A 13,522-nucleotide genomic window follows, 5' to 3' on the forward strand; every position below is an offset into this window, starting at 1 on the left:
TTTCTCGTTCTGTTTTCTACTCTTTCTTTCCAGATGAATGAACATCTCAAACAGTGAGAGAGAATATTGTGACGCAAAGACTGCTAGCTATGTACTTAGTAATGCTCCTGGGCAGGACGTCTCAGCATCAAGTACTGGTTAGTTCTCTTAATCCTATATAAGTAATGTGGCTTAGCTAAACACTTAAGTAGAGGAAGAAGTGGTAGACAACAACACTAGAAATCGTTAGTCATTATGGGGAAATTTCTGAGCTAAGCCTGAACAGATTGCTAGCCTATGCAAACAAAACAAAATACATCTTATTCATTAAGTGTTGACAGGATCAGTTCCTCACGACCCCAAGGCTATTACTGGAGATGCAGATGAGTGCTTCCTGGTACGTGGTTCTTCTGTAAAACAACTGTTTTCATCTTTTCTTGTATTCTTATAACGTGCACTCATTTGCCGTGAACGAAGTTTCGTTCAGTCCATTCTGTATTTTTTATTGAAGTAAACAAACTCGGAATTCCCATGCCAATTATGTTTCTGCAGGCCATGCCTAACAATAATATTAAGGAACTAAATTTTGAATTTGAGCAACGTTATACTTTTTGTGAAAGTCATAGTTCCTACCAGATTTTCTGATGAGCTATTACATTGTTGGCAGGTCAAAGAATTAACTCAAGATGAGAAGAAACAGCCACAAGCTTGCGAAAATCATGAAGAAATCCAGGTAAAATACAAAGCAAACATACACAGCATGCTGTTACAATTCTGTCTTTTATCCTGCTAGCAGTAATGTACGAGTTCATAAAATGCAGGCGATTGATGCAAAGATATGACAGTGGTCAAGATGAAAGGAAGGAAACATACGCTCGTTATTGACTACTATGCAATATGTGAGAGCATTGATTTGTCAAACTCTCGTATTGTCATTTTTCTGTTTTCTTTGATCAGCCTCTAATACTGCATAATAGTAGTATGCTTCAAGGCATAAAAACTTGGTTGCCACTCTAAGAATTGAACTGACTAAATATTTCTCTTAAGACAAGGTAGATGGCACTAATTCCTGAGCAACTAATGCATGGCAGGTTCTTTGGCCTGAGAGCGGGTGGAAGACTGTACCTATTGTTGATATAATTGAAGGAAACTCAGTGAAAAGAGCATACCAAAGGGCTCTGCTCTGTTTACACCCAACTAAGCTGCAGCAGAAAGGTGCTGCTTCACATCACAAATACATTGCAGCCAAAGTTTTTTGATATCTTGGAGGTACCTAATTTACTAAGAATCACATCATAAACACTTGTCGGGCATTGCGGCGCTGCTATTCTATTTAAATACATTATTATATTATAGCCGTGCGGCTATACTATTTAAATAAAACGGGTATGACCGCGCGGCCATAATGTTTAAATAAATTATCATTTTTTAAATAAACAGTATAGCCGAGCGGCTATATGATTTAAATATATAATGTATAGCCGTGCGGCTATACGTTTATTTAAAGAGTATGGGGTCTTTTTTTATAATATATTTTTTAAAATTTTCACTTATCATTAAGAGTAATTTTAGAGTATTACCCCTTACTATTAAGTCATAAACCAATCCCTTTTTTTTTTTGGGTGGAAAGTCATTACCCAATCTAGTTTTGCCAAAAGGAAAAGTGCTTTACACTTTCTTGGGCCCACTAGCCCATCGAAATAATATAATAATATTAGGTTGCCCCTCATGCAGCGCGCACTAATTTTGAAAAAGCTTATTTCCCTCCATAACGAGAATGGCTTACATGGTGCGCGACCCATCACATAATAAATCCCATCTAACGTCGTACACAAATCTTCCATGAAATTACCCGATGCCCAGAGTGGGTCTCCCGATCTACGGACAAGATCAAATGTTAGAGAACCGTAAGCTAGTTCCTGCTCCACCCAATCCATTTTGCCCTCGACAATCCCGCGCGATTTGAAATTCACTCTTCTGCTTCTGATGTGATTTATGCCCAATAAACCCCTTCAAGTTTCTATTTTTAAATATATCAGACAGGGCCAAAGGGGTCAAGAGTCTAGTAGGACGGAGAGACACAGAGACAGTCGATTTGGCCGAAACCTAAATACGAGCAAGAAGAAGAAGAAGAAGAGTAGGAGGGAAATGAAGGGAGCACTAGCAAGGCTTCAGCTGGGTGAAAGCCACCAATTGTCGTTCCCCACGTCATCAAAATTATCTTCTTCCAACTCCTCTCGCTTCCAGAACCTTTTAGACTCCGGAGCTGCCGACGCCATCCTTCCCTCGTCGTCTCCTCTCGGTATTGACCTTGACCCCAATTTCGATGACAGAGATTTCATTCTCAGCCAAGACTTTTTCTGGTAAATTTCCCCGCATCCTTGATTTGATTTATAAATTTTCAAGCTTTTTAATACTCGGATTCAGATGATTGATGAAAAATTCGATTGTTTTTTTTGTTCCGATTAATGCAGCACCCCTGATTATATCACCCCGGATAATCAACATACGTTGAACGGTTGGGATTGCAATAAGGTACCATGGATTGAATTTTATACTTTCTGTAAATTTGAGCTGCGTTTTAAAAGTATTGTTTTAATAGCTTTGTTTCTACCTTGTATAGGAAAATATCCCTTGCCCAAAATCACCAGAGAAGTCAAATACGGTTAAATCCAAGAGACGCAGACAGGGTCAGACTAAGACTACAACTATGATTTTGCTTTTTTATCTGTATTTTTCCAATGTAGAAAGTTATGCACTGTTTATTGGGTAAACTTTGATGAAAATCGATTGGGTATTAGCATTGCAATTAAAAATCCATACTTTCTGCAGGTGATGTCTTAATGAATCCTCTGAGTCCTACATTTTCCGGCAATCAGCAGATAGTGGAACTGGGAACGGATTCTTTTGGCATAGATGAAGCTAAGATAGAGAAAGCAACAGTAACCGAAGTTCGAAAGACACAAAATTATGTATCTCAATCTGCAGTGGCTTTACGCTGTCGTGTCATGCCTCCTCCATGTTTTAAGAATCCATATTTAAAGGATGCTTCAGAAATGGACATTGATCCTCTTGGCAACCAAAGATCGAAATGTGCCGGTACACTTCTGTCAGCTGCCAATATAATTCTATTTCAGTATTAAGACATTAACAGAAATCCTTTATTTCATTTTCAATTTTCAACTTCTGCTTACATAATGGTGCAATGTACAGCTTTCTTCCCTGCAATTATGGGAGGAAATGGTCTTTCACGCTATTGCGCTGATTTTCATGAGATTGAGGTATCTACCAAATCCTATGAACATTTGAACTTAAGCACAACCATTGCTTTTTATTTCTAAATTTTTAATATTGTTGTGCTTGACTAACTTGTTTGTAATTTTCTGTCACTTTCCAGCAAATTGGTAGTGGGTACTTCAGTCATGTTTTTAAAGCCTTGAACAGAATTGATGGTTGTTTGTATGCTGTGAAACGTAGCATGAAGCAGTTGCATCAGAACACAGAAAGGTTGCGTACTCATGCTTTAGGTATATCTGCCATTTGGTCAAGCTATCTTCTTATGCGTAATTCATTCCTTTGTATCCTTTGCAGGAGAAAGGCTTTGATGGAAGTTCAATCTTTGGCAGCTTTAGGTACATTTGCATGATATATACATATATATGTTTTCAGTTTGTGTTTCTGCTTCATCTTTTTGACCTCATAGCAATTCCTTTTATTTGTTTTAACTGGTTTTCCTTCTCTAGGTTCCCATGAAAATATTGTTGGATACTACTCATCTTGGTTTGAAAATGAGCAGCTCTACATTCAAATGGAATTATGCGATCACAGCTTATCCATCAACAAGTTTTCCCAAACCTTCACAGAGGGAGAGATTTTAGAAGCCTTGTTTCAGGTTTGTATGATTTTTAATAAGATCTCACTTGAATCTGATCATTAACCATGTCAAAGAAGAGTCTCACTTGAAAGTTGAACTGAACAAGGTTCTAGCATCAAAGCTATTACTAGATTGATTGCATAGCAGATAGCTGTTTTCACTACACTATAGAAGCCTCTGAACATTTACACATAAAAGAAATAATGATAGACAGGGTTGCTAGGTCGGTAATCAGCTGTTATATTATATGCTTATACTCCTGTCTAGTGCATTAGAGTGCACCCAATTATGTCAGGGGAATTTAGATTCCTCATGATTCTTAATTACGCAAAATTAATAATATTTATGTGTTTGTGTTTGTGTTCTGTTTTCTTCACCATTTGAAATATATGTCCTTTCCTTGACACATGTTTGATTGTTTTAGATGTGCAGTAGTGGTGTTGGTTTCAATCCCTTAATAATTTTAGATGTTCTGTTTTCCTCATGAAGGAATGTCATGTTGCTATGTTAAACAAGATGGAATGGCTTTAATCTAATGAATGTCCATCCTCAAATCACAGACACGCATGCATGCATGCACACAAACTAGGAATTGATATAAATCTGAGGTCAAGATCCTATTTGGCAGGCCAAAATTTTCAAACTAATTTGTGCTCTTTTTAGCATGACAAGGTTTCTGCTTCTGTTGACATATACTTACTTCTCATAAAATCACATACACAGATTGCAAAGGCGTTGCAGTTTATACACAGGAAAGGAATAGCTCACTTAGATGTAAAACCTGATAATATATATGTCAAGAATGGTGTTTATAAGCTTGGTGACTTTGGATGTGCAACTCTACTTGATAAAAGCCTACCAATTGAAGAGGGTGATGCTCGATATATGCCTCAAGAAATTCTGAATGAGAAATATGATGATCTTGACAAGGCTGATATTTTCTCCTTGGGAATTGCTATTTATGAGCTAATTAGAGGTTCACCTTTGCCCGAATCAGGACCTCAAATTTTAAATCTTAGGGAGGGAAAATTGCCACTCCTTCCTGGCCATTCGCTGCAATTTCAGAACTTACTCAAGGTACTATAATTTTTTTTTGTTTCCGTTAGTGGTTGGCTTTTCTTCTGTTTCCGTTAGTGGTTGGCATGAAATAATAATTTACTTCCTCCTTTTTTTAAATCTTTGCTCCAAAATCTTGCAATGTGAAATCAAATTTTGTTTGATCATGAAAACTACCCTATTACTTTGTATGTACAATATCATTTCAATTGTAAATTATAATTTGGTTTGCCGATAATTGCAAGCGGGAATGGGGTAGAAAGAAAATGATCCCTGAAATGTCTGCTTGCTACAATTAGTAAAAGGCTCTTCAGATGAAAAGGCCAGGACATTTTCATATGAAATCATACTAACAATGCTGTTGTCTGCGGCTCTCCACATCCATTGTTTCAGTTGCCATGATATAAGCTATTACTGGATATAGTCAAGTTGCTTCTGATACTATTATGATCATATCATTCTTAGTTGGTTTGGGCTATAAAAGTACCCTGTGATGGCGTTTCTGATTGCATTATATTTTCTCAAATCTCTCAGGTCATGTTGGACCCAAATCCAGTTTGGAGGCCATCAGCTAAAGATTTGGTTGAAAATCCAATTTTTGACAAGGTCCTGAGAAAGGGACTAGCTTAGGACAACCACGATTGCCTTTTGTAGAGATTGGGGTGTTGCATGCGTCATTCATTTGCATCAGCCGGCCCTGTAAAACAGGCAAAGTGAAATTCGTGAATGACCAATTTTGTAAGTATAAATTATTCCTCTAAACTATGCACCTAATTTTCCCATTTCTTCGGTGCATATTTTGTTAAATCTGGAGGAAATCTGGGTCATGTACTCACGCTTATGTGCTGCTGCTAATGAAGGTCTAAATTTATTGCCTGCATTGATCGCTAATTCTCTTTACTCGTTAACAGATACATTAATTTGTAAGGATGAAGGATGATCTAAGACATAAAGCCCCAGAAATTGATATTAAAACATGGGGGATATAAACTGTAGCTACAGATATATAGGATAGTGAACTGGATAACTCTGTTGTCTCAGCTGCATGTTTGACAATATCTTGTAGCCGTTTATATGAGAAAACTCTAATCGCATAATCCAAAATATATACATTATTTTCCCAATTCATATACCTAATTATCAAAGGTGTCAAGACGATCCACAATATTTTGTAGCATCCGAGTGACTAGTTTTCGATGTCCAACAGAAAACACGTAGAAGTTTTTGTCTTTGAGTTGGAATATTCTCGCTTGGACATGCATATGTGCCCTTGAACCACAAAGTTGACAACAACCATTTGGTTGAGCCAACAACTTAACACTGCTAGTACATTCTAAAGAAATGCTTGTGAATATGAGAAATACTATGGGTGATGTCCATGGTCGAGTGGGAGAAATGCTAAGGGCAATCACCCACGCGTGAGTCACTCGCCTTTCTATGCGAAAGTCTAATTGCATAAACCAAAGGATATATTATTTTTCTCGAAAGTCTATTCGTCCACAATACTTTTCTAGCATATACATTTTGACTAAAGGGTCTAATTAGCAAAGCAAAGCAGCCACAACACGCGTAAATTTTTGTCTCTGAGTTTGGAATATTCTCGGATGGACATGCGTAAGTGCTTTTGAAACACAATGCATGCACAACAACAACAACAATTTGGTAGAGCCAAGAGGTCAACAACACTGTTTTTACGCGACTTGTTTGCTTTATTAGTAGAAGCTATATGCATCAACATGATCCGAATCTTTTAAAATGCAATCAGAGCATGAATGCCTTGTTAATTAGTATAAGCGCAATCATTGTTATCAAATCTGACGGAAGAAAACTTTGGTAAATCATTGTTTTTAAACAAACCAAGCATATTATTATACGTATCTTTCATTTTGGCGCATGGAAACGGGCAACAAAGAACCTGGTAGAAGAAACTAGAAAGTAATTAACTTAACATATTATTTAATCAATTTATTAATAGGACAGATGGAAAATAAATTAGTTAGCAGAATCAATTGGACAGACTGATCAGAAGTGATATGGTATATATATATATATATTGGTAGTTGCTGTTGGCTGTTGTTGATTCTGCATTATTTTCATAGTTAATTCACAATTACTTATAATTGCAATGACACAGCAGACAGCAGACGGCAGGCTGCACATGGTGTCTGGGATTCAGCAGCTAAAACATTTTCTAAGCAAACAATTCTATTAGGCTTTCTGCCACACAAGTCACAACATTGCCGAGGGAGGGGAGGGGGATGGCTTTGGCCTTAGGTTTGGTGCACATCTGAATATGGGATAAGCACCGAGGCCGCAAGGACATATACTCTATGATCAGCTCATGACAGATACCTAATTTAGGTTAAAATATACAATAAACCAAGGTTAATTAATTTTGGGTGGTCCAATCAACAAAACTCCAACACAACAGTTAAAAAAATACAAAAAGTTAACCGCATAAGTGCTCTCATGTAAATTACAATACAAAGGCGGCCGTAAAAGAAATTCAAATTATACATTTTTACAGTCGTTTACATGTGTGATGAGATTCTAACTGTTGATGCATTAATTTTGGACCTTAAAAGTGTCTTAAACACTGCTCAGATACCAAATTACCTGTTATGACAGTTAACCCCAGCTATATATATATATATATATTTTTGGAAGATTCATAATTCATTGAACGGTGCACCCTTTCTCTCCTCATCATGATTCATGCAGTGTTATTTGACAATGCCGAAGGTTTATGACTTATGAGCTTTGGTTGTGCCATACTGCATTTCCATGCATGCCATGTAGTCAAACAGTTGTCACCTTCCTCTGATACTGCCAAAAGCATAAAGGCTAAACAAGATACACATGTCACACGTGGCGAAGACCAAATTGCACGTGGCGTCTTCTACTAGAAAACTACTATGACTTTTGCTCTAAGCTCTCCGATTATAACTAAGCAGCAACTGTCGTCTTCTGATTAGCTGCAAAACCTAAACCTTGGTTGTCATGTTTAATTACTTTTCCAATTCTGGTTTTCATGCTAATGCTAAGTTTTAATTACATTTGTACAAGAAGCCTGTATGGATTGTCACAAAGTTTGACTTTTGATCAAAAGTCACGGCCTCCAATCTGACTAGGTGCCTTAGATTGTGTCACAATCCCAGTATTCATATGAGAAATTTCTTCTACATTGCCATTCCAATTGAATTTTTATTCTTTTTCTTTTTCTGGTTTTGTATTTTCTTTCCGATTATTTATAAATAATTCTAACCAAAACTCCTATATTTTTTCTTCTTATTTTTCCAACCAAAAAAAAAAAAAGGAAGTTAATTGAAAGATACGTACATGAGTAAACTCCAAGATATAAAATTTTGTTCATAACTTTCTAATGTCATCAATCGGACCAATAATGTAGTGTACTTGGAACACATAAAAATTTCTCCAGTTATAAACAGCCAATATAAAATATGATGACGACGAGTTAAATTATTAGGTATTAAACTACGTGTATATTCAAATTTAGATAAATATTTTGTTGGGCAATATGGCACTAAAACTCCAAGGCCAAAACAAAAGGAGACCAAATTTGATAATATATAGAGTGGAAATTTCATAAGTGGACTAGGAACATTTAACTTGTAAAATTACAACTTCTGAATATATAATTGTAAGTATTATAATTAAATAAAAAAACTGAAGGGCATAATTGATTATTAAACAGATGTGGCAATAAAAAAAGATCTCCATCAACATCTCGGCCTCGGACATCCCGTTAATTTGGTAAGCTTCACATTAATCTCACAAAACAAGGTCAAGCTCTTGTCCTAGCTAAGCTATTGTTTTGCTAGCTCCATGGGATTGGTTTCCATGCTTCTTTTTGTTCTAACTTGTGACCTACGTGTACATACGCGTATAAGTATACGAGTACATACCCGTATAAGTATACAAGTATGATCAGTTGTGGGCTTAACTTGCCTTTAAATATGACCCTCCATATCCTCACATATAGGAAGAAGTAGTACAGCTCCCCATACTTACGCACCCCGAGATTTCAACTCTCTCTCCTCAGATTTCAACTAGCTAGCTCATCTAGGAATCACAGAAATGCCTGATGAAGAGGTGATACTGGAAAACGCCACAGATCATCATGAAGTTCCTGATCATCATCAGAATCAGGAGCTCAAATCAAAGAAACTTTCATGGCAAAAGCTGCGAAGATACGACTCCTTGGACCTCGAGTCACGCAGTTTCACTGCTCACCATGGCCATGCCTCCAAGGTCTCCATTTTCATTTCTTATTCTTGTTATTCATTTTCTGGTCTGTTTGTATATATAACTTATAATTTGTTTTCCTTTGGGTTGTTTTTGTTCTAGGGTGCGGAGTGGTCGGTGATACTGCACCTAGCATTTCAGAGCATTGGAATAGTTTATGGGGACATCGGTACATCACCTCTCTATGTGTATTCAAGCACCTTTACCAAAGGCATCAACCATGATGACGACATTTTGGGTGTTCTTTCTTTGATCCTTTACACCCTAACCTTAATCCCTTTGATTAAGTACGTTTTCGTCGTCTTACGGGCCAACGATAATGGCGACGGTAAGATCTCATCCTAGCTACATCCTTTAATAAATTCATAATATTTCACTTAAATTAGCTGTATATTATTCTTGTGCTTGCTGTTCTGAATTTTTTATTTAAAAAAACACTCAAAATAAAGGCTGAAATTATAAAAAAATCCAACACCCAAAACACTTTATAAACACACCCAAAATCCATCATTACACACACTCAAAACCTATTTATAAACACACCCAAAAAATATACAATTGTTGATTTTGAAGTTGATTTTGGGTGTGTTTCTATGTTTAAATAGTATTTGAGTTTTTTTATAAATACATGTTTAGGATTGAGTTTATTTATAAATTTATATTAAATATATTGCACGAGTCACGATTACTTTTATACAAGTTTTTTTAGTTATTTTAAATAGGTACCACCCAAATGCACGAGTCACGACTCTCAAGTACCACCCAAGTTTTTAGTCATTTTTGTTTTGTTTTTTAATCTGACCAAAAGTCCTAACTTTGATGTATCCTGGTGTCATCTTGTGACCCTGTAACTAGGAATTAAAGTAACACAACGATGAGGCACAAACCAGGGACGAACTCATCTATAGACTATAGGCATTCTAATATAATTATTTAATTTCAATACGGCAGGAGGGACGTTCGCACTATACTCTTTGCTATGTCGATATGCCAAGGTTGGTTTGACTCCGAGTCAACAAGCAGAGGATCGGGATGTCTCAAATTTTGAGCTGGAGTTGCCGAGCAAACGCCTAAAGAGAGCGTCAAGGCTTAAATCTAAATTAGAGAACAGCCCCTTTGCCAAGGTCTTCTTATTATTCGCCACCATGCTTGGTACTTCCATGGTCATTGGCGACGGTGTTCTCACTCCCTGCATCTCAGGTTTCTAATTCTTTTCTTCTAATCACTTCACTTCCATGGTCATTTGAGTTGAACATTGTGCAATAAGACAAAATCAAAGTTTCATTTTATTTTGACTTGACCATCACTAATTTTTTCTGTTCCAATTTGATGGCAGTTTTGTCGGCTGTTGGAGGGATCAAAGAAGCTACATCTGCAATGACAGAAGGTACCCCACATGGCCCCACGTTCTTTTGACCCCAAATAAGTTTAGGTCATCATCTGCTAAAAAAACAAAAACAAAAACAAAACAATAGAGAGTTATTATTAGATTGTTGAATTGAAAAAAAAAAAAGTAGAGTTATTTTTAGATTGTTGAATTGCAGTACATATAATTCTAACTTTTTTAACCCGGCCCCAATTTGGCCTGAAAAAGTTACTAAGCCTAATTGACCCCGCCCTAATTCGGTTTGAGATTGAAAATTTATGGTCGGGCTGGGTCATCCTAATGCATACATATGTATTGATACATATCTTGTGTGAATGAATTTATTAATTAATCATTTGAATATAATAATATTGCATAGTTTGGTCAATTATTTAATCTATGTAATTGTTTACAAATTGTTGTTTATGATACTTTTGCTATGTGTACACAGATCGGATTGTTTGGATATCAATAGCCATCCTGATTTGCCTCTTCATGGTTCAAAGATTTGGAACTGATAAAGTGGGCTACACTTTTGCACCAATCATTTGTGTTTGGTTTACACTGATTGGTGGCATTGGTGTCTACAACTTCATCAAGTTTGATCCTACGGTGGTCAAAGCCCTAAATCCACAATACATAGTAGATTACTTCAGGAGGAACAAAAAAGACGCTTGGATTTCTCTTGGTGGCATTGTCCTTGCCATAACAGGTTCCAATCTAATTTACATCTTCTTGTCAAACAACACATGACTGGGGTTTGTGGCTCGGCTCAAATTTTGGGCTCGGGTCAGGCTCAGGTCGCCTAAAGTTTTAAATCCTTGGCCCAAGCTTTACACAATTTTAAAAATGGGTCAGGTGGAGCTTTGGTCCATCGAACTTGGATCGACCCACTTAGGCCCATAGACTTTGTGTCAAATGTTGATCCTTACACATGACGCATGAAATAACTATTAAGTTTGACTTATTAATTTTACAAAATGCAGGAACTGAAGCATTGTTTGCTGACGTGGGCCACTTCACAGTCCGATCCATTCAAATAAGTATGTGCGCAGTTACTTATCCAGCTCTCATATTGGCATACACGGGACAAGCCTCTTTTCTTCGCAATCACCATCATCTTGTTTATGATACCTTCTTCAAGTCTATACCAGGGCCATTGTATTGGCCGATGTTTGTGGCGGCAGTATTGGCATCAATCATAGCCAGTCAAGCCATGATTTCAGGGACGTTCTCTATAATCCAACAGTCACTGTCATTAGGGTGTTTCCCTCGTGTCAAAATCGTGCACACATCGGCCAGGTACGCAGGACAAGTTTACATTCCGGAGGTCAACTACCTTCTCATGTTGGCTTGCGTTGGTGTCACTTTGGGTTTCCGAACCACTGCAAAGATTGGCAATGCATACGGTAAGTAAATTAAATTACAATAATTTGAACTTGATTTACTAATTAATGAATGTCTTTATTTTTATTTATACACAGGTATAGCTGTGGTGTTTGTAATGACGCTTACGTCCTCGTTTCTAGTGCTAATCATGATAATGATATGGAAAACCAACATATTATTGGTCATCTCATATGTTCTTGTCATTGGAAGTGTGGAGTTAATGTATCTAAGTTCGGTGCTCTACAAATTCAACCAAGGTGGATATCTTCCCCTCGCCTTTGCCATGGTCTTGATGATTATAATGTTTGTGTGGAATGATGTGCATCGGAGAAAGTACTATTACGAGCTTGGTCACAAAATCTCTCCAGAACAACTCAAGGAAATTGCTGTTAGCGCAAACTTTTGTCGAATGCCTGGCCTCGCCATGTTCTATTCGGAGCTTGTTCAAGGCATCCCTCCGATCTTCAATCATTATGCAACAAATGTGCCTGCATTGCACTCGGTCCTTGTTTTCGTCTCCATTAAATCGTTGCCTATAAGCAAGGTTCCATTGGAAGAGCGATTTCTTTTTCGGAGAGTAGAGCCTAAGGAGCTCAATGTGTTTCGATGTGTTGCAAGATATGGGTACACAGATGTTCGAAATGAGCATGAACCCTTTGAAGGGTTGTTGGTGGAGAAATTGAAAGAGTTCATAAAGGATAGTTTTTGGATATCTCAAAGAAATATGGACGATAATAATGGGGAGAAGTTTGACATCAAGGAGGAGGAATTCGATGACGGGCTGGCTAACGGTGAGAATGGCAAGGAGGATGCGAAGGAAGTTGATGATCAAGAGAAGCAACAAGATTTACTGGACGAAGAGATTGAAGCCATAGACAAAGCATGGAGGTGGGGGGTTGTTCACCTAATTGGGGAAAATGAAGTGACGGCTGCAAAAGGAGCTGGTATGGTTAAAAGAATTTTAATTGATTATGCTTACAACTTCTTGAAGAGGAATTTGAGACAGAGTGATAAAGTGTTTGATATTCCTCACAAACGCATGTTGAAAGTGGGCATGACTTATGAACTTTAGAAAAAAGAAGAAAGTGGATACATGATCGAGTTTGAGTACAGGCTACAGCTTCAGAAAATAGATAAATAATCCAATACTGACATACGTATCCATGTCGTATAGAATGAAGGTGATTTCCCATGATTTAATTCTAGCCAAAAGTCATTTTATATATATATATGTATGTATTTTTTCCCCAAGAATGGGAGATTATATTGAGTAACTCCAGAATCAAATTTTGTTACAGCATTTGACTAACTAAATGTAATATATTTGAAATGACCGAATCATGTAATATTTATTTGTATAAAAGAGTATGAGTTGTGGGCAAACTCTTGCTTAATTGGCCCTTAAATATCCCAGATTTCTACAAACACAAACACAGAAATGGCTCAAGAAGACGTAATATTGGAAAGCGCCATTGATCATCAGGGACGCCAAGATCATGATCATCAACAAGTTTCTGATCAGAGTCAGGAACTCAAAGCAAAGAAACTTTCATGGCAAAAGTTGCGAAGATATGACTCCTTGGACCTCGAGT

General features: G+C 37.1%; 2 protein-coding genes across 2 annotated transcripts; both read left to right on the plus strand.

Annotated features, from left to right (window-relative positions):
* Window positions 1–1,962: 1,962 nt before the first annotated feature.
* Window positions 1,963–5,787, plus strand: WEE1 (WEE1-like kinase). Its single transcript, XM_008236798.3, has 10 exons — window positions 1,963–2,342; window positions 2,454–2,514; window positions 2,603–2,669; window positions 2,812–3,078; window positions 3,193–3,260; window positions 3,377–3,486; window positions 3,571–3,611; window positions 3,723–3,871; window positions 4,577–4,930; window positions 5,444–5,787. The coding sequence occupies exons 1-10, from the start codon at window positions 1,975–1,977 to the stop codon at window positions 5,537–5,539; spliced, it is 1,581 nt and encodes a 526-aa protein (XP_008235020.2). The 5' UTR covers window positions 1,963–1,974; the 3' UTR covers window positions 5,540–5,787.
* A 2,946-nt stretch (window positions 5,788–8,733) lies between these two features.
* LOC103333887 (potassium transporter 5-like) lies at window positions 8,734–13,225 on the plus strand. Its single transcript, XM_008236797.2, has 7 exons — window positions 8,734–9,181; window positions 9,278–9,503; window positions 10,127–10,375; window positions 10,512–10,562; window positions 10,993–11,253; window positions 11,528–11,950; window positions 12,026–13,225. Exons 1-7 carry the CDS (start codon window positions 9,008–9,010, stop codon window positions 13,000–13,002), a joined length of 2,361 nt encoding a protein of 786 aa, XP_008235019.2. The 5' UTR covers window positions 8,734–9,007; the 3' UTR covers window positions 13,003–13,225.
* The last annotated feature ends 297 nt before the right edge of the window (window positions 13,226–13,522 follow it).

This window comes from Prunus mume, linkage group LG6, assembly GCF_029339155.1.
Source record: "Prunus mume cultivar Tortuosa linkage group LG6, ASM2933915v1, whole genome shotgun sequence".
In the NCBI taxonomy this organism is placed as follows: domain Eukaryota; kingdom Viridiplantae; phylum Streptophyta; class Magnoliopsida; order Rosales; family Rosaceae; genus Prunus; species Prunus mume.